Here is a 20,943-nt window from a genome sequence, read left to right on the forward strand (position 1 = left end):
ACCTTGTTGGTGGGGAACAGATTGCACCACTTCAGGGGAAAATCCAAACTATTATAGATTGGGTTCCCCCTACTACTCAGACTCAGGTGAGAGCCTTCCTAGGCCTCACTGGGTATTACAGGAGGTTCATTAAGAACTATGGCTCCATTGCAGCCCCTCTTAATGACCTCACATCCAAGAAAATGCCTAAAAAGGTATTATAGACAGCAAACTGTCAGAAAGCTTTTGAGGAGCTGAAGCAGGCCATGTGCTCTGCACCTGTCCTGAAAAGCCCTTGTTACTCTAAAAAATTCTATGTCCAAACTGATGCATCTGAATTAGGAGTAGGGGCAGTCCTATCTCAACTTAATTCTGAGGGCCAGGATCAACCTGTTGCTTTTATTAGTAGGAGGTTGACCCCTAGAGAAAAGCGTTGGACTGCCATAAAGAGGGAGGCCTTTGCTGTGGTCTGGGCACTGAAGACCACAAACCTCTACTTTGGCTAAAACAAATGAAAGGTGAAAATCCTAAATTGTTGAGGTGGTCCATATCCCTACAGGGAATGGACTATACAGTGGAACATAGACCTGGGAGTAGCCACTCCAATGCAGATGGACTCTCCAGATATTTCCACTTAGACAATGAAGACTCATCAGGTCATGGCTAGTCTTATTGTCCTTCGTTTGGGGGGGGGTTGTGTAGGAAAGTACCATCTTGCCTGGCATGTTACCCCCATTATTCACTGTATATATGTTGTTTTAGTTGTATGTGTCACTGGGACCCTGCCAGCCAGGGCCCCAGTGCTCATAAGTGTGCCTGAATGTGTTACCTGTGTTATGACTAACTGTCTCACTGAGGCTCTGCTAATCAGAACCTCAGTGGTTATGCTCTCTCATTTCTTTCAAATTGTCACTAACAGGCTAGTGACCAATTTTACCAATTTACATTGGCATACTGGAACACCCTTATAATTCCCTAGTATATGGTACTAAGGTACCCAGGGTATTGGGGTTCCAGGAGATCCCTATGGGCTGCAGCATTTCTTTTGCCACCCATAGGGAGCTCTGACAATTCTTACACAGGCCTGCCACTGCAGCCTGAGTGAAATAACATCCACGTTATTTCACAGCCATTTTACACTGCACTTAAGTAACTTATAAGTCACCTAAATGTCTAACCTTTACCTAGTAAAGGTTGGGTGCTAAGTTACTTAGTGTGTGGGCACCCTGGCACTAGACAAGGTGCCCCCACATTGTTCAGGGCCAATTCCCCGGACTTTGTGAGTGCGGGGACACCATTACACGCGTGCACTACATATAGGTCACTACCTATATGTAGCTTCACAATGGTAACTCCGAATATGGCCATATAACATGTCTATGATCATGGAATTGCCCCCTCTATGCCATCCTGGCATAGTTGGCACAATCCCATGATCCCACAGGTCTGTAGCTCAGACCTGGGTACTGCCAAACTGCCTTTCCCGGGGTTTCACTGCAGCTGCTGCTACTGCCAACCCCTCAGACAGGTTTCTGCCCTCCTGGGGTCCAGCCAGGCCTGGCCCAGGAAGGCAGAACAAAGGACTTCCTCAGAGAGAGGGTGTTACACCCTCTCCCTTTGGAAAATGGTGTTAGGGCTGGGGAGGAGTAGCCTCCCCCAGCCTCTGGAAATGCTTTCATGGGCACAGATGGTGCCCATTTCTGCATAAGCCAGTCTACACCGGTTCAGGGACCCCTCAGCCCTGCTCTGGCGTGAAACTGGACAAAGGAAAGGGGAGTGACCACTCCCCTGACCTGCACCTCCCCTGGGAGGTGCCCAGAGCTCCTCCAGTGTGCTCCAGACCTCTGCCATCTTGGAAACAGAGGTGCTGCTGGCACACTGGACTGCTCTGAGTGGCCAGTGCCAGCAGGTGACGTCAGAGACTCCTTCTGTTAGGCTCCTTCAGGTGTTGCTAGCCTATCCTCTCTCCTAAGTAGCCAAACCCTCTTTTCTGGTTATTTAGGGTCTCTGTCATTGGGGATTCCTTAGATAATGAATGCAAGAGCTCATCCGAGTTCCTCTGCATCTCTCTCTTCACCTTCTGCCAAGGAATCGACTGCTGACCGCGCTGGAAGCCTGCAAAACTGCAACAAAGTAGCAAAGACGACTACTGCAACTCTGTAACGCTGATCCTGCCGCCTTCTCGACTGCTTTCCTGGTGGTGCATGATGTGGGGGTAGTCTTCCTCCTCTCTGCACTAGAAGGTCTGAAGAAATCTCCCGTGGGTCGACGGAATCGTCCCCCTGCAACCGCAGGCACCAAAGAACTGCATCACCGGTACCCTGGGTCTCCTCTCAGCACCACGAGCGAGGTCCCTTGAATCCAGCAACTCTGTCCAAGTGACTCCCACAGTCCAGTGACTCTTCAGTCCAAGTTTGGTGGAGGCAAGTCCTTGCCTCCCCACGCCAGACTGCATTGCTGGGAACCGTGACTTTTGCAGCTACTCCGGCCTCCGTGCACTTCCGGCGGAAATCCTTTGTGCACAGTTCAGCCTGGGTCTAGGGCACTCTAACCTGCATTGCACGACCTCCTAAGTTGTCCTCCGGCGACGTGGGACTCCTTTGTGCGACTTTGGGTGAGCACCATTTCACTTCACTTCGTAGTGCCTGTTCCGGCACTTCTGCGGGTGCTGCCTGCTTCTGAGAGAGCTCCTTGTCTTGCTCGATGCCCCCTATGTCCCCAGGCGCAATTGGCGACATCCTGATCCCTCCTGGGCTACAGCAACATCCAAAAACCCTAACCGCACGATTTGCAACTAGCAAGGCTTGTTGGCAGTCTTTCTTCAGGAAAATACTTCTGCACAACTCTCCATGGCGTGAGGGATCCGTCCTCCAAAGGGGAAGTTCCTAGCCCTTGTCGTTCCTGCAGAATCTTCAGCTTCTACTGTCCTGTAGCAGCTTCTTTGCACCCACAGCTGGCATTTCCTGGGCATCTGCCCATCTCCGACTTGCTTATGACTTTTGGACTTGGTCCCCTTGTTCCACAGGTACCCTCGTTTGGAAATCCATCATTGTTGCATTGCTGATTTGTGTCTTTCCTGCAGAATTCCCCTATCACGACTTCTATGTCCTTTGGGGAACTTTAGTGCACTTTGCACTCACTTTTCAGGGTCTTGGGGTGGGCTATTTTTCTAACCCTAACTGTTTTCTTACAGTCCCAGCGACCCTCTACAAGGTCACATAGGTTTGGGGTCCATTCGTGGTTCGCATTCCACTTTTGGAGTATATGGTTTGTGTTGCCCCATCCCTATGTGTCCCCATTGCATCCTATTGTAACTATACATTGTTTGCACTGTTTTCTAATACTATTACTGCATATTTTGGTATTGTGTACATATATCTTGTGTATATTTGCTATCCTCATACTGAGGGTACTCACTGAGATACTTTTGGCATATTGTCATAAAAAGAAAGTACCTTTATTTTTAGTATATCTGTGTATTGTGTTTTCTTATGATATTGTGCATATGACACTAGTGGTACTGTAGGAGCTTCACTCGTCTCCTAGTTCAGCCTAAGCTGCTCTGCTAAGCTACCATTATCTATCAGCCTAAGCTGCTAGACACCCTATACACTAATAAGGGATAACTGGGCCTGGTGCAAGGTGTAAGTACCCCTAGGTACTCACTACAAGCCAGTCCAGCCTCCTACAACTTGGAGAGAAACAAAATTCTCGACCTTTTCCAATCTGAATGCACAGCCAAGCACAGCACCAAAACAGCCCTGATCGCTGCAACAGATGATAGCTGTGCCCTATTTGACAGAGGAGAAACAGCGGCCCTGATCCTTCTCAACCTCTCTGCTGCCTTCAACACTGTCTCCCACAAAATGCTCATCAACCGTCTACACCAGATTAGCATCAAGTACGACACTCTTAGATGGATGGCATCCATCCTCACTGGGCGCACACTGAGGGTCCGTCTCCCTTCGTTCACCTCACAGCCCAAACACATCATCTGCAGCATCCCACAAGACTCATCCATCAGTCCTACCATTTTCAACATCTACATGACCCTGCTAGCATATATTGTCAGAACCCACATAAACATCATCTCTTATGCTGACAACACCAAGCTCATCCTCTCACTCTTAGCAGACCCAGCTGAGACAAAAAACAACTTTCACAACTGCATGAAGAACGTCTCAGCCTAGATGAGAGATAACTGCCTGAAACTCAACGTGCACAAAGCTGAAGTGCTGATCTTCCGCAGGCACACCTCCCTCTGGAACGTCGCCTAGTGGCATAAGAACTCAGTCGCACCCCCACTCTGAAGAATCATGTCCACAACTTCGGCATCATCCTTGACAGTGAACTCTTCATGAAACATCAGCTTGACACTGTTTCCTCAGCATGCTTCCACAAGCTTTGCATGAGCCTTAGAATTTTCAAGTGGCTACTCACCAACACCAGGAAAATAGAGACGCAGGCCCATATCAACAGCTATGTGGACTACGGCACCACTCTTTCTGCAGGCACCTCCAGAGAACTCATGAGAAGACTCCAGACGGTCCAGAGCGCAACAGCCAGACTGATCCTCAATCTGCCCAAAAGGATCCACATTTCCCATTAATTGAGAGACCTCCACTGGCTGACATACATTACCCCGTGCCTCAACTTCCACCAACCATCCATGAACCTCCACTCACCTCGCCCTGGCACAGACACCATGCATCTGCTGCTGCCACACCAGAGGTCGATCCTTCTCCCACCTAGTCCCCAAATCCTTAAACGCCCTTCTCCTCCTTCTTCGAATGGCACCAACATTAGCAGTCTTCAGGAATGAGCACAAGACCTGGCTCTTCAACGGAGACCCTCAGCCTAGCGCCTGGATACCCTCGTGGGTGATAAGCCACACTTTATAAGTATAGTTTGATTGATTGTTGATGCGGCCTAGCCAACCTGAAACAAGAGATCAGGCGATGTTCGTGCAACCAGAACATTTTTCTTGAATTTGCTGCTAGCCAGAAAGAGACCTTGAGCATGCAAAAGAAGTTGCTATGTTAACATGAATTGAAATAGACAAGAGAAAAACCTCATGTGTACAGTCGGAATTTAGTATTTTTGGGAATTTGGGTCTGAGGATAGTTTGCAATCCTGTGCTCACCGACCATCCATGGACCAATAGTGCAAATATCTCTGTCATTATTGACTGCTAATGAGAGTTAGGTCACTATGGATAGATTTTGCTACTCATTTGTTCACTAGACCTTGATTATTCACGATGCTAATATTATTCTTTACTCTAGTGCAGTCTGTGACTGCAGAGGCTTTTTCCAATCCTTGATGGAATGTATATCAATCATGATGAATTATCATCCAGGCAATGATATTTATTTCCAATCTGCTGTGATCAATTGTAGGGTTTATTTATTGATATTATCAAGTATGATGACTTCTCATACCTCTCACAGTGCATTAAAAACGGATACTGTTGGTTGTTTTCAGAGTAAGATGCCAATTATCTGCTGAGCCAAGTTCGTTACACGCTTTGCCGTGATTAAGTCGGCAGACAGTCAGCAGATGTAGACGCCGAAACGTTTAGATTTTTTGCAAACAGTTGCCAGCAAAATTCATTGTTGTTTGAACTGACAACACAGTATATTTTCTGGCAACTGAAATGTGTGGTCCACTTCAATAAACGATGTGTAATGATTTAGGTATAAATTCCATTGCCTTTTCTAAATCTTAATTGCACAAATTACAGGTCGTTTAAGTTGCTTTCAATAGCCATGTTTTACATCTTTCAGAGAAGCACCCGTAAGATAAACTAAATTGCCATCTGTTGTTTGGGCAGACAGAATTTATAACTGTTTATGAATGATATTCCTTGTTGTGTAAATATAATTATGATATGTTTTATAACGTAACTGGTTTTCACTAATCTTTTTTTGTGCTTTCTTTTTCTTTACCGCTATGCAGAAGGAAACTGCTTCCCCGAATGGGATGGATTAGTGTGCTGGCCTAGAGGGACGCCCGGAAAAATGCTGGCAGTTGCATGTCCGTCCTACATTTATGATTTCAATCACAGAGGTACTGCATCTTTCATGGGGTGTTCCTCTTAACAAGTAAACGAAAACAGATACATAATCAGATATAATACAAATATGAAGGATGTTCTTAACTATATCTCATGTAGGTGTTATTGCAGTACACTATGCCCAGCAGTACCTTGGAGGTGTGCAAATGATGCACGCACAGCAAAAAAATTATTCTTTATAATTATATGTATTGTATTAAATGGACGTGGCACGCTTTGCAATACCATTAGACAAATACAAAATATCTTCAAACAATTAACACCATTTTTCGTTTGAAAGGTGTATCGATGCACCGTTCACTTCAATGACCGGCATTCAATAGGAATTACTATTGAATACATGAGTGTTGCCATTACCATGAAACACTGTGACGGCTGACATTAACAGGATACACTAAAACGCACCACTAAGGGTATACTAGTGGGGTAAACTGTTTATTCTAGACTCTAATAAGAGTAGCCATGTATTTTACTGCAAAGAAGATATCAAATAAAAGGAACAAGCTTTGGTAATGTCAATCGTTTTGGCTTGTGTATATTGAAAAACGAGTAAGTATTGTACAGATGATAGCCGTTTAAGGTTCCATCACAAACAGAGAATAATTGCATTGCAGAAGACCATGCTTCTTCATGCATCAACGGGTGAAGCATAAAAGTGCAAGTTTTCCCGACTTAGGGCACCTTTGCAGGCTTCATCAAAAATTGTGCTCACCCAGCATCTACATGGATTAAGTTCATCCCTCTTGTGTGGGGAGAGGGAAATAGGTCAAGCAGCTACACTGTTTGGAAACTATGACGCAAAAATATCAATTGTGCAGCGGGGCAACCAGAAGAGGGTCTGCACTAAGCATGAACGAATCCCCATCTTGAATTCCGTCACAGGATAATAAAGATGGCACGGCGAGCAGTCTACTTAGGAGTCGATTGTGTCTGTGGTTGTTGAACAGCCTGGATGGTGGTCTTTCTTGTCAAATGTCAAGAGTATGCTAACATTTCTCACTGATAAACCCTAGACAGGCGAGTCTGAACTGTGATTGCTTTACTTTACCAGTGCAAATTGGTAAGTGGCAATTGCTGTTGGGTCTCTGAGCATGGCTAATCATGACATATTAATGTGTTTGGGGCAAGATTTGTCCCTGATCCTTTTTAAGGTGTTTCAGCGATTTTGATCGATCTCATATGACTTGTTGTATCTGATCAGGAAAGATTTGTGAAATGACCAGTTAGTGATGGTGTGGTGCTTGAAAGAAAAGTGGATGTGGCCCTCTAAATTGTAGCACTGTATGTGCAACGTAGCATTTGCAAGTTACATTAATTCTTTTCATTGAGTGCAGCGGCTGGTTGTCCATTGCTCTTTCTGTCTAAATTGAAATCCACTCTTGCATGGTATTTAACAACGATGTAACGATTTTCAAATAAAAATGTAGTATGACACTGTGTCCGGAGTCACTTTGAGTATAACCCTTTCAGGGTGGTCATGAAGGCCAGCAGGTAGGTGGGTACTTTCTGGGGTTCAGATTCCATCTCAAAGGACAGGAACAGTTGCAAAAGAGCGAAGGTGCAAGTGAACTGTTTAGTGTGAGTGTGCTACGATTTTTCTGTCTAGGTGAAACAGCACAAGAGCATTTACTTCTTTGTCTATAGGGAACGTGCCTCAGTTTGTCCATGGTATGCCCTTTAGGAGCACTGAGGCAGGAGAAATTATCCCACTCTGCAAAAAGGGTTTAGGAAAGTACGGCTAACATGTTGATATGGCTAACTGCGTCTCTGGTGCTATGTCTGTTAGACAGCAGCTCTCCAGCAGCTATCCTCTCAAAGACCATGCATCCCACTCCGGGCCTCATTCAGCAGATCCCGCGGCCACCACTGAGAGCTTTGCATGGTAGTCCTGTCCCCCTGTGCCCTTAGAGTTGATGCAACTTCATCTCTACAACCCTGGCAGCAGTGCTTACTGCTCTTAGGTCCAATTGTTGTACATTGTACAACAGGTCGACTGAAGTGAGGAATTCACCGAAAGTAAGAATGAAAATAAAAAATTCATAAAGCCTGTGAATATTTAGAGCGTTGGTGTCAGGTAAACTCTGACCCAGCAAGACCCGCCTATCCCAACATTTCTGTGTTCTTCACCGTCTTCAAACGAGCAGTCTGACGCTCAAAGGAAGTGCATCCTGCAGAGCATCCAATTCTGACCCGGGGACCGGTGCAGTACTCGATACACAATCACTCTGGACTTCTGTAAATGCACCTCAGGACATCTGTGCTACACTTTCCACTTTCTCTTTAATTCATTAACGTGCCATCCAAGCTGTTGCTCCAGTCATCGTTTTGAGAACCCATGTACTCTGAGGGCCCCGTGACAAAGGCTTCTCCTACCCCATGAATGAATCCACTGTACCACTAAAAGAGTAAGTCTGGATCCTCCTGTTTCCTCATTATCTCTGTACTTTATGGCATGACCAGCAGTTTTAGACTTCAGTCTTGGTTGCAGATATCAATAATGAGACACAATATGCTTGATTGGAAGCTGTTCGCTTCGGGCATCAAGAAAGGGGGAGTAAACCTTAACCTGGGCAGCGCCACAGTCAGTAGTCACCAGGGACTATGTTCTTTTTCACTCGCAAATCATAATCCTGCACCTCTGGTATGAGAGTGCATACATCCTTTACAATTGAATACCTCATACACCTAGTTAAATCCACTGTTTGCAAATTGAGGATATGTAGTAGCAGCTACGTGGAAATAGTGCAAATTGCTCTCTGTGTGTCTTCTTGGCCCTTCCATGCATGCTCCACCCTAAGGTTCTGGAGGTCAGCCTCTGGTATGCAAGTGTGCAAGTGTCTCGCTGGTGCAACCAATGGTTCCGTCGAGCAAAATATTTATTCTGTCTCGCATTGGCTTTGTCACTGACTGTACTTCTGCGAAAGCATGCATGCGAATAGTGAAGAATGGAGCAATGGGCAACGTGATATTCTTTTTCTGCAAAGGAAGTTGTTGTGGCTGGTCTGGTTACTTACTGTTGAGTGGTACATCAAGAGTGACTGAAGGAAGTCTTCCTATTAGAAATGTTGTGCCACTACACCAAAATATAGAAAAAGGAGAGGAATCCAGATAAGAGAGGCAGGCACCATAACATAGATGTCATGGCATAAATACTACCCTACAACAGTAAAATAAAAGCAGAAATCAACAAGAGATACTCAATATGCATATAAAATAAAAAAACAACTTATTGAATCGTGATAATTATACACTTAATTTGCAAACAAAACAATGTTTTTTTAATAACTAATTTGGGTGTTGTATACGTTACAACTTTATGACTTTGGCTTAACGCTACAAGGTGTGCTCTCCCACTAACGGATAGCGCATGTGAACTTGATTCAATGCAACATTGATGAATGTGAAAGACAAGTTATTGTAGCCCTGTAAAACACTATTCAATGTGTAATTGATGAGAAGTATTGCTTTTAGGTTACTAACAAATCCTGAAACGGATCATGGACACAGTGGAAAAAACAAAAAAACTTATTTTGTTATTCACAGAATCACACACACTTTCCTAAGAACATTAAAAGTGTTAATTAGTAGAGGAACAATCTGTTTCTAAGTACATCTAAAAGATCTACACAGATTATTATAAAAACAGTAACAGGACACATTATAATTAACAAGAACCAAATTAACATTTCCATCAATGCTAAAATGTCTTTTAAAATGTTATCTAGAACCTAACGGCCAAATGGCTATTTCTATTTGCTTTAATATAAGAGTATAGGAGGCCGATGTACTTGCATTCTAGAGTTTCTTTGAGAGGAGAGATACACTGCATCCCTTATTAAGAGCAAAGGATGTCTTTATCAGCAGAGGGCATGAAGACTGGGTTCCCCATGAAGGGTAAACAAACACTGCAGCAGCAGTCAGTTGATCTTCCTCCAGTACCTGGCTTTATCAGATTTATTCAGGTGAGATGGGTCATCTGCAAAGTGTGAGGTTTGCTGGCAGTAGGTGAGACCATCGCTGGCGGAATCTCAGATGATAATCTGGGTGAAGGACCCTGTAAGAATCCGCCGACACCAAGTGAATTGTAGAAAGTTGCTTTATTCCTTCTCAGATACGTTGTACAAGGGAGACGTGCAGTTGCTCCGTCCGCTTCAATAACCGTTTTCCCCTCGCCGTTCTCGAATGCCTCTATCAACATACAAGGGCGTGCGGCATTCCCAGCATGAGGCATTCGAGAACGGTGAACCATTCTTTACATATCTTCTCTCTTTACAATGGAAACAATATGAGAATAAACAACATATACTCCTATAAACAAAACAGTTGAACATTTCCCAATAAACAGTCTCTAAGAACGTTTCTATGAATAATAGCCATCTAACTTCTTTGGTTTTACAATTCTCCTGCCAGATCTACTCCACCTTCCACTCCTACAGTGGATTCCCTCCAAACACCTAGTGTCTCTGGAACTGTTAGATGACCTTAGGTCATTTGATGGAAGATAACGATCACCAGTGCTCCCCGAATCAACTCTATGTTGACATTGATGATCATGTTCTTCTCTCCCCTCGTTCTTCCCTTCTAACCATTCTTTCCACATATAACTCTTGGGAATACTAATCTCCATTCCCGAGTCAACTCTGGTACTCTTACACAGTGACAATGCGCATACATGCCACACTTTACCATCATTGAGTCGCGCTGAATTATTGTACACTGCAATTACTCTCATGGGAGAAGAAAATTTACTTTGGCCTTTAATAGTGTGTTTATTGCTCTTGACTCTCACAACATCACCAACACATAACTTAAACTCCTTACACTTGTGGATGTCATCATAATACTTCTTATATTTATCCTGAGCTTTCTCAATATTTGTCTTCACCTCCTCCGGACACCATTCTATCCTTTTGGCAGCTTTGAGCCAACCAACCTTATCTTTTGACATGGGAGTTCTACCCCTCATGAGTTCAAATGGACTTGCATTTGTACTATTACATGCGGTAATCCTAAAAGCCCACAGGGTTTTCCATAATTCTGTTTTCCAAACCAAATGATTGCTATTAGACCATTGAATAATTCCTTTAAGTACGCGGTTAAACCTTTCTACAGAACCATTACCCGCAGGATGGTAAATTGAAGTGGTATGATGTTTTATTCCATTCCTTCCCACATAATCTTGGAAAGCAGAGGACGTGAATTGTGTCCCATTGTCAGACACAATACATTTTGGTAAACCCTCTCTTATAAAAATGTTATCCAAAAATTTGATGATACTGCTTACACAGCTTTCCTTACAATTCCTACCTCTGGCCACTTAGAAAAGTGATCCACGATTACTAATAGGAAGGTCTGCTCATCCCCTTCACCTATGGGTCCCATGACATCAATACCTACTCTTTCCCATGACATGTTGGGTGAAGGAATGGGATGTAAAGGCCTTCTTAACATCACATGCGTTTTATCAGCATTATTACAAACGTGGAAATCTCTCACCATTCTTTCTACCTCCTTATCTTTCCCCGGCCACCAGTACCAATGTTTCACTCTATTCTTAGTTTTACCGATGCCTAGGTGGCCTTCATGGCAAATCTCAAGAATTTTCCCCCTTAAGGTGATGGGAGGTATTACCTTACCGTTCCTAAGAAATAGACCTTCTTCCTTGGTTAATTAATTCCTTACTTCCCAAAAGGGTAACACATTTTTATTAACCATTTTCTTTAACGGCCACCCTTTAGTAATCATGACACTCAATTCTTTTGTCGCCTCATCCAAGTTCTGCTCTGTATTCCATTCATCTCGCGTAATTCCCTTGCATATACCTTCATCCACAATAGCCACCTACATGTCTTCTTTTCCATCTTCATCGGTATTCTGAAATTCATCGGTATCTTTGGATGACAAGGGCATGCGGCTTAAGAAGTCTGCAACTGTATTCTTTACTCCAGGTAAGTATTGCACCACATGGTTGTAGTCAAACAAGCGTACAGGCATTCTCGCAAGCCTAGGAGAAGCCTTATACAACCCCTTCGTGGTTAAAACCTTCACAAGTGGTTTGTGGTCACATCTTAAGATGACTGTAGTACCCCACACATACTGTCTAAAGTGTTCAGGTGCCCATACACATTCAAGTGCCTCACGCTCAATAACTGAATACTTCTCTTCAGTAGGAGTTAATGAACGTGAGCCAAAGGCAATTGTATCTTCATATCCTTCCTTATTAATTTGGGTAAGAACTGCTCCAATTCCCTTGCAACTAGCATCAGTTGTAATAACACATTTAAGACTTGAATCAAAACCTTGCAATGGTGGAGCTTTGCAGATATCATTTTTCAACATGTCAAAAGCATTTTGACACACATCTGTCCACAAAAACTTCTTTCTTGCTTTAAGCGATTGCCTTAAATCATACATTTTCGTAGAAAAGTTACTGACAAATTTGGAGTAGAATTCTACCAAACCTAGAAAAGCACAGACCTCATCCTTATTGTGAGGATTAGGTGCCTTGCTGATTGCAGACAATAACTCCTCCTTTGGTTTAATTCCCTGAGCAGATACAACATGCCCCAAGTAATTGACATGGTCACAAGCAAATTTGCAGTTACTAAATTCTGCCATCAAGCCCTTTTCATCCAACATATTCAATACTTTTAACAAAGTCTGATCATGGTCATCCCTTGACCTCCCCATTACAAGGATATCATCTTGGAAGACCATTGTATTATCTATTCCTGCAAGGATTGAGCTCATTAACCTTTGGAACATGGCTGCCGCTGACGCCAAACCAAATGGTACCCTCCGAAATCTGTAACTCCCAAATGGTGTATCGAAAGCAGTCAAGTCCCTACTACTAGGATGTAACCGTATCTGATGATAGGCCGCTTTTAAATCAATGGTGCAAAACCATTTCATTCCCCTAGTGCGTGATAATATTTCACTAATATGTGGTAAGGGGAACTGATCAACTTGTATGTTCTTGTTAAGATCTCTCAAGTCGATGCATAATCGTAAACTCCCATTGGCTTTCTTCACCACGACTAATGGGGCGACCCACTCGGATGATTCAATGGGTTCTATAGTTTTCTCCTCCTGCAGTTTATCCAATTGCAGTTTGACATCATCCTTTAAGGGAATGGGAATGTTCCTTACTTTATGCACCTGTGGCACAGCATCCTTTTTTAAATGAATAAGGTGCATAAAGCCTTTCATTTTTCCAATCTTTCCCCTAAATACTTTGCTGAATCTCTGCAGTACTAGTTGACCAATTCCTAACCCTTTTTCTACAGACAATACTGTTTCAGGATTGTTAGGGTCCAATATTATGCCCAATTTTCTCTGATCGATCCATCCCAAAACGGAAGGACCAGTTACTGCAATATACAATTTTCCTGTCATTTGTCTGTCCTTATACTGGAATTTCAATTCCTTGAAGCCTAACAATTCAATGATTTCACCAGTAAATGTCTTGATTGTTATATCTGGTGAGCATAACTCTTCACCCACAATATGTTTGAGGCTCCTTTCCCACACATTTTGATTATTAATAGTATATGGAGACCCTGAATCTACTACAATGTGCATAGACACTCCTCCCAACATGATCTCACAACTTGTTTTTTTCATTCTATTTTTCTCCTCTTGCTTCATGCATAAAATAGTGTCTTCGTCAGAAGAATTTACACACAAAATACACATGCTCAAATCGTCATCCTCTGAAGAGTTAGTGTCTTCTAGATCCAAGACTTTGCTACACCCACTTTTCCTCTGACACACTTTTTGAAAATGACCTACAATTCCACATTTTAGACACTTCTGTTTCTTTGCCAGACACAATTTATCATTCGCCAAGTGGTCATAACTGCCACATCTGTAACACTTCTTTTTATCGTCTGACTTATAATTTTTCTGTTCAATTCCTGTTCTCCCTGTGAATCTCTTTTTAAATTCTCTAGTGTGTTTTCTTTCTATCACTCTTGCAATTATGGTCTCCTCCCTTTTATTTTCATTTAAAACTTCCTTCGCACACCTTCCCGTCAGTTCTGCCCTTTTTACAATGTCAATGACTTCTTGCAAAGAGCTTTCTCCTTTGGCCCACAGATTGTCTTGAATGTTCGAGTTAGACGATTGCATAACAATCTGGTCACGAATGAGCTCGTCACGTAAATCACCAAATCTGCAATTAATTGCTAAATTCTTTAAGGCAGACACGTAATCCTCTACTGGTTCCTCCTTCCCTTGTTTCCGATGAAAAAACTTATAGCGATCCACAGCTATGCAAACTCTAGGTCTGTAACAGTTATCTAAGTCTTCCAGTGCATTCTTATACAGGTTGCCATCACCCGCTTGCCTAGGTTTCTTATTAATATTTTTGAACATTTTCAAACCACCTGGTCCTACACAATGTAGAAGGATCCTATACTTTTTTCAGCAGAAAGTTCCTCTTCTTCCTCAATGGCAGAGATATAATTTTTGAAATATTCACTCCATTCCTCCCATTTTAATATTGGTGAACCAGAAACAGGAATAAATGATTGAGGAGGTGACACGTTCAAGGGTTGTTCGCCGCCATGTGTCTGCACTGTCTCCCTACTCAAATTTTCCACTTATGTAAAGGTAACACTTTATTATTGTTAGAAATTGGTTATAGATGGGTTAAATGATGTATTTAAACCACTAATAAATCAATTTCTAAATAAAAATTGCTGCTAGGATTATCTCCTTTAGGACAGGTCCAAATGACTGCTAGTTTAGGCTACTACCAAATCTTTGCAGAACGCCTATTCCCAAATTAAAATGGCTACCGCTTTGAAATGACGTGTTAGCAGGAAACTGTCCCAAATTAAAATGGCTGCTGCTTTGAAATGATGTGTTAGCACGTCCCGATCGCGCCAAGGAAATTGAAGTTAGAGGCAGGAAGCCAAAACTAAAATGGCTGCTGCGACGGAATGACGTGTTAGCACGTTCCGATCGTGCTGAAGAAATTGAAGTTAGAGTCAGGGAGCCGCTATTCAGTACCGGTAGCAGTGCACACTCACCCAGTGCTGCCACTGCTCCACTCCCAGACGATCTTACGGCTGCAGTGTGAATGCTGCGCAGCTCCTGACTCACCGGGACGGCGGCTCTTAAATATACGGCATACTCGTTGCGCTCTTGACACGAAGGGTAGGTGGGTTGATTCACAGCTCGTCGCCAAGTGTAAGAATCCGCTGACACCAAGTGAATTGTAGAAAGTTGCTTTATTCCTTCTCAGATACATTGTAGAAGGGAGACGTGCAGTTGCTCCGTCCGCTTCAATAACCGTTTTCCCCTCGCCGTTCTCGAATGCCTCTATCAACATACAAGGGCGTGCGGCATTCCCAGCACGAGGCATTCAAGAACGGTGAACCATTCTCTACAGACACTACAGACCCCTCCTAACAAGTGATCAAGTGGCAGACATTTCCTTATGAACTTATAAGGCAAAAGGATGTCAATTCAGACTACATTATTTCGGTTCGGTAAGTGTTCTTATTTGACCTTGACCTGGTGAGGGTAGACATTTGACCCAGGCGAATGTTGCATTGGACATTGCATCTATGACAATAATCAAAGAACTTTAGGCTATCACAGCTCCTAAAATGAGAAGGCCTACTGACATCCTCGATAAAAGTCAGGTATGGCAATGGTTCTGCATAAATCAGGGAATATGACAGCTTCCAGTGTCTAAGTTAAGGAAGATGGTGGTCTCCATGAACTAAGATGGAGTCAAGCCTGGGTACTTTAAAGATAGGAATTGTCATTTATCTGTGGAAGAGGAAATTAGAGAGGTTTAGGCATGGAGGATAAGGTGTCTTGTAACAAAAGATTCACAAATACAGCTTTTGCTTGCACAAAAGTAGTGGAAAGAGTGCTTTAAAAGGATAGCTGTGTGCTTATACATTTGTTCATATAATCATCAGCAGTTTTGAAGCAACTTTCAACCTTATGGCGGATTCACATTCTGTTTTACCATATTGTGTGTTACTGTTACTTGCCAGATGTCTTGTTCCTAGTACTTGAACTATAAGTCCAGTGTGATTCAGGGGTAGTAAAGGATGTTTTCAAAGATTTCCAAGCACAATAGTGGGGAATTCCTGTGGAGCCTCAAAAACATACCTTATTTTAACTTTTCCCATCTTCTGTCCTGAACATTTGCACGTATAAATGCACCCCAATATCAGCAGGTGCTTTCGAGATTGAAGAGCGGAAAAGCCGGAACAGCAATTAGTAGGTATGCCCCTTCCAAATTGTGGCCAAAATCAAACAAGAGCCTGCCTTGACAGTTGGGATCTCCAAATTGTACAGGTGGTCCTCTGCTGGGAGGGTGAAGGCAAGAGCCTGTGCAGACCTGGAAAGCTGGGAGACTGGCCAGCATGCTCTAAATAACTATTTTAGTCACTAGAGTAATGTGTGAGCTTTATTTCCTGATCCTTTCAGTCACAGGGACAGCCTAGCCCTCTCAAAGGAGATACCTCTCATGTACTCACCTATCCGGACACTGGCTACTTGGTCTGTGGCAGAAGGTGGCCTTCAAAGTTGCATTCATTCTTTGGTTGATATGGCTAAGAATGCATGGCTCCACTAAAAGAAAGTGGATGTTAGGGTTCAGTTTAGATGCAGTACAACACAATTATTACATTTGCACCATAGCTGACTATATCTAGTCATAGTTTTGAGTTTTTATCAAATGACTAATTGTTAAAAACATCACACAAAGTAAATGAACGTATAGTTGAATGAGAGTCAAATGGGAACTGTTAGAAAGCCTATTTCTAGCATGGTTACCCCCATTTGTGGCCTGTTTGTCAGTGTGTTTTGACTGTGTCACTAGGATGCGTTTAATAGTACGGACCCCATGCTTATGGTTTGTGGTCTACTTGTCAGTCTGTTTCACTGTTTTTGTCAGTATGCTTGACTGTGACACTGGAGTCCTGCTAACCAGAACTTCAGTGCTTATGCTCCCTCTGGTTCCACATTTGTCCCTACATACTGGTAACCCAGTATTTCACTCCAAATTGGCATACTGGACCCCCTTTTAAGTCCCTAGTATATGGTAGCTGGGTACCCAGGGCACTGGGGTTCCAGGGGATCCTTAGGGGCTGCAGCATTTCATTTGCCATCCATAAGGAGCCCATACAAATTATTCTACAGGACTGCCATTGCAGCCTGTGTGAAATAGTGCATGCACTATTTCACAGCCATTTCAGTGCACCAGGTCACTTATAACTCACCTAAATGCCAGGCCTTCAGACCCGGAAGGCTGGGTGCAAAGTACCTGTTTGTGAGGGCAACCCTGCATTAGCAGAGGTGCCCCCACATTGTCCAGACCCATTTCCCCAGACTTTGTGTGTGCAGGGACGCAATTTTAAGTGACCACTGCACATAGGTCAATACCTATGTACAGCTTCACAATGGTAACTCTGAATATGACCATATAAGGTGTCTAACAACTGGGAATTATACCACAATACTGATTCCAGTATTGGTTTTACAATTCGATGCACGCTGGGACTCCACTATGGACCCTCAGTACTGCCATACCAGCCTTCGGAGGTTTTCACTGTAGCCCCAGCTGCTGTCACCTCACAGACAGGCTTCTGCCTTCCTGGGGCTTGAGCAGCTCAATCCCAGGAAGGCAGAACAATGCATTTCCTGTAGGAGAGGGGTGTTACACCCTCTCCCTTTGGAAATAGGTGTTACAGGCATGGGAGGGGTAGCCTCCCAGAGCCTCTGGAAATGCTTTGAAGGGCACAGATGGTGCCCTCCTTGGATAATCCAGTCTACACCAGTTCAGGAACCCCCCAACACCCCTCCACTGACATGAAACTGGACAAAGGAAAGGGGAGTGACCGCTCCCCTGTCCATCACCACCCCTGGGTGGTGCTCAGAGCTCCTCCAGAGTCTCCCTGGGTTCTGTCATCTTGTTTTCAGGATGGTCAAGGAACTCTGGGAGCATCTGAGTGGCCAGTGACAGCAGGTGATGTCAGAGACCCCTCCTGATAGGTGCTTACCTGGTTAGGTGACCAATCCCCCTTCTCAGGGCTATTTAGGGTCCCTCCTCTGGGTGTTTCTTCAGATTTATGTTGCAAGACTCCAGCAGGAATCCTCTGCATCCTTTACTTCATCTTCTACTGATGGATCAACCACTGACTCCTCCAGGAACTCTACAAAACTGCAACAAAGAAGCTAAGATGACTTCTGCAACATTGTATCTTCCGTTCCTGCCAGCAACAGTTTCCAGGTCATGCATCCTCCGAGGACTGCCTGTCTTCAGCCTGCACCAGAAGAACTAAAGGAATCTTCCTTGGAGTGACGGAGTCACTTCCCTTCTTCAGCAGGCACCTCTCTGCAGCCATGACCAGTGGCTTGGGTCCCCTCTCCAGTTGACAGTAGTGGATCCATTGACATGGGTGGTGGACTAAAGTGACTCCAACAGTCCCAATGTCCAGCTGTCCAAATTTGGGGGAGGTAAGAGCTTTCCTCCCCCATGCAAGACAGTACCACTGTGCACCGTGTGACCTGCAGTTGCCAAGGCTTGTGTGCAACCTTCCAAGAAGTTCTTTGTTGCCAGCACAGCTTAGGCCCCCAGCACTCCATCCTGCGACACACAGCTCCCTGAGTGGTTCTCCAGCGGCGTGTTGTGCTGTGCTGCATGGGCCTCCATTTGCACCGTCTTTGTCCCCATGCTGTGGGACTCCTGTTTGCACTGCCTGGTCGTCTGAGGGCTCTCTGAGTTGCTGAGAGCCCTCTCCATCTCTCCCTCCTGGGTAGAGTTGACCTGGTCCTTCCTGGGCCCAGGCAGCACTATTTTCCGCAAACCACAAGCTTTGCATTTATCAAGTCATGTTTGTGGAATCCACCGACGCAAACCAGACTGCATTCATCCATCCAGCTTAGGGCATCTTCTGTAACAACCAGGAACCTGCATCTATCTTCTCTGGTGCAACAATGACTTTGTCTTCTCACTGTTGGTTCTTCTTTTGCACCTTCATCTGGGTTAGCAGGGGCTCCTTTTCTCCCTGGACTCTTCAGTGCTTCTTGGACTAGGTCCCCTTATTCCACAGGGCTTCAGGTCCAGGAATCCATTGTTGGTGTCTTGCAGTCTCTTCTGGTTATTTTACCTTTGGTGTTTTCTTACATTCCCAGCACCCCTCTACACACTACACTTGCCTAGGTGGGAAACCGACTTTCGCATTCCACTATTTTAATATATGGTGTGTGTTCCCCCTAGGCCTTTTGCAACCTATTTTGATTTTCACTATTTGCACTATTGTCTGACTCTTTACTTACCTGTTTTTGGTTACCAGTGTGTAGGAGGCTGGCCTGGCTTATAGTGGGTACCTGATGGTACTTACACCTTGTGCCAGGTCCAGTTATCCCTTAATAGTAGATTAGTAGTGTTCTAGCAGCTTAGGCTGATAGAGGTAGCTATAGCAGAGCAGCTTAGGCTGAACTAGGAGACATGCACAGCTCCTACTATACCACTTATATCATATAGGTACTATGGGCCAGATGTATGAATCTGGCCCATTGCAATTCGGTAATTGTGATTTTTAAGAAATCGCTATTACCGACTCGCAAAGGGCCATGTATCACATTTGCGAATCGGTAATAGCGATTTCGTAAAAATCGCAAATGCAATTACCGAATCGCAAATTGCGATACTGGCCCCATTCGAAGCTATGGGCCTGTTGGCACATAGCTGCGAATTTTTTTGCAATTTTTTTGCATTTGCATTTTTTGCATTTCCTAAATTGCGATTTCTGCACCAGAAATCGCAATTTGGGAAATGCAAAAGGGCAGGGTGCTGGGGGCCTAAGGCCCCCTCTCCTGCACCCCAATTTTTTTTTTTTACCATGACACACATGCCAAAAGGGCATGTGTGCTTTACATATTACATTTAAAAATGCAGTTTTACTGCATTTTTAAATTTTGCACCAGGTTACCACCTGGTTGCAGACAATGGTATTTTGCATGTGCAAAATACCATTCTGCGAATAATCGTAATTTGCGATTTTTTACAGAATTGCCTTGCAACCTTGATTTTGCGAATCGCAAATTGCGATTTGCAAAATCCAGGTCGCAACGCAAAAAATCGAAAATTTTGCTGGAGCAGGGGGAAGATTCCGTCAACCCACTGGAGATTTCTTTGTGGCTTCCAGTGCAGGATGAAGGCAGGCATCCCCGAAAGCATGCACCACCAGGAAACAGTTGAGAAAGCTGGAGGATTAGGCACTACAGTGTCGCTGGTAGTCTTCTTGCTCCTTTGTTGCAGCTTTGCAGGCGTCCTGGAGCAGTCAGCGTTCGATCCTTGACAGAATTCATAGAGGGAGATGGAGAGGACCTCTGGTGAATTCTTGCATGTCGTCATCTGAGGAAAAGCCCACAGGAGAGACCCTTAATAGCCCTCAGAGGAGGATTGGCCACCTAGTGAGGTAAGCACCTATCAGAAGGGGTCTCTGACATCACCTGCTGGCACTGGCCACTCAGAGACCTCCAGTGTGCCCTCACACCTCTGGATTCAAGATGGCAGAAGTCTGAGACACACTGGAGGAGCTCTGGGCACCATCCCTGGGGTGGTGATGGACAGGGAAGTGGTCACTCCCCTTTGCTTTGTCCAGTTTAATGCCAGAGCAGGGACTGGGGGTTCCCTGAACTGGTATAGACTGGCTTATGCAAGGGGGGCACCATCTGTGCCCTTCAAAACATTTCCAGAGGCAGGGGAGGCTACTCCTCCCCAGCCCTTGACACCTATTTCCATAGGGAGAGGGTGTAACACCCTCTCTCAGAGGAAATCCTTTGTTCTGCCGACCTGAGACTGGGCTTCCCAGACCCGAGGAGGACAAAACCCTGTCTGTGGGTGGCAGCAG

General features: G+C 44.3%; 1 protein-coding gene across 1 annotated transcript in view; it reads left to right on the forward strand.

Annotated features, from left to right (window-relative positions):
• Positions 1-20,943, forward strand: part of PTH2R (parathyroid hormone 2 receptor) — a 1,094,265-nt gene that overhangs the window by 371,293 nt on the left and 702,029 nt on the right. Inside the window, exon 3 of the mRNA XM_069221390.1 lies at positions 5,938-6,048. Within this exon, the coding sequence (XP_069077491.1) occupies positions 5,938-6,048 (111 nt within the window). The remainder of the gene's footprint in view (positions 1-5,937; positions 6,049-20,943) is intronic.

This window comes from Pleurodeles waltl, chromosome 3_1 (genome assembly GCF_031143425.1).
Source record: "Pleurodeles waltl isolate 20211129_DDA chromosome 3_1, aPleWal1.hap1.20221129, whole genome shotgun sequence".
NCBI classification, from domain to species: Eukaryota; Metazoa; Chordata; class Amphibia; order Caudata; family Salamandridae; genus Pleurodeles; species Pleurodeles waltl.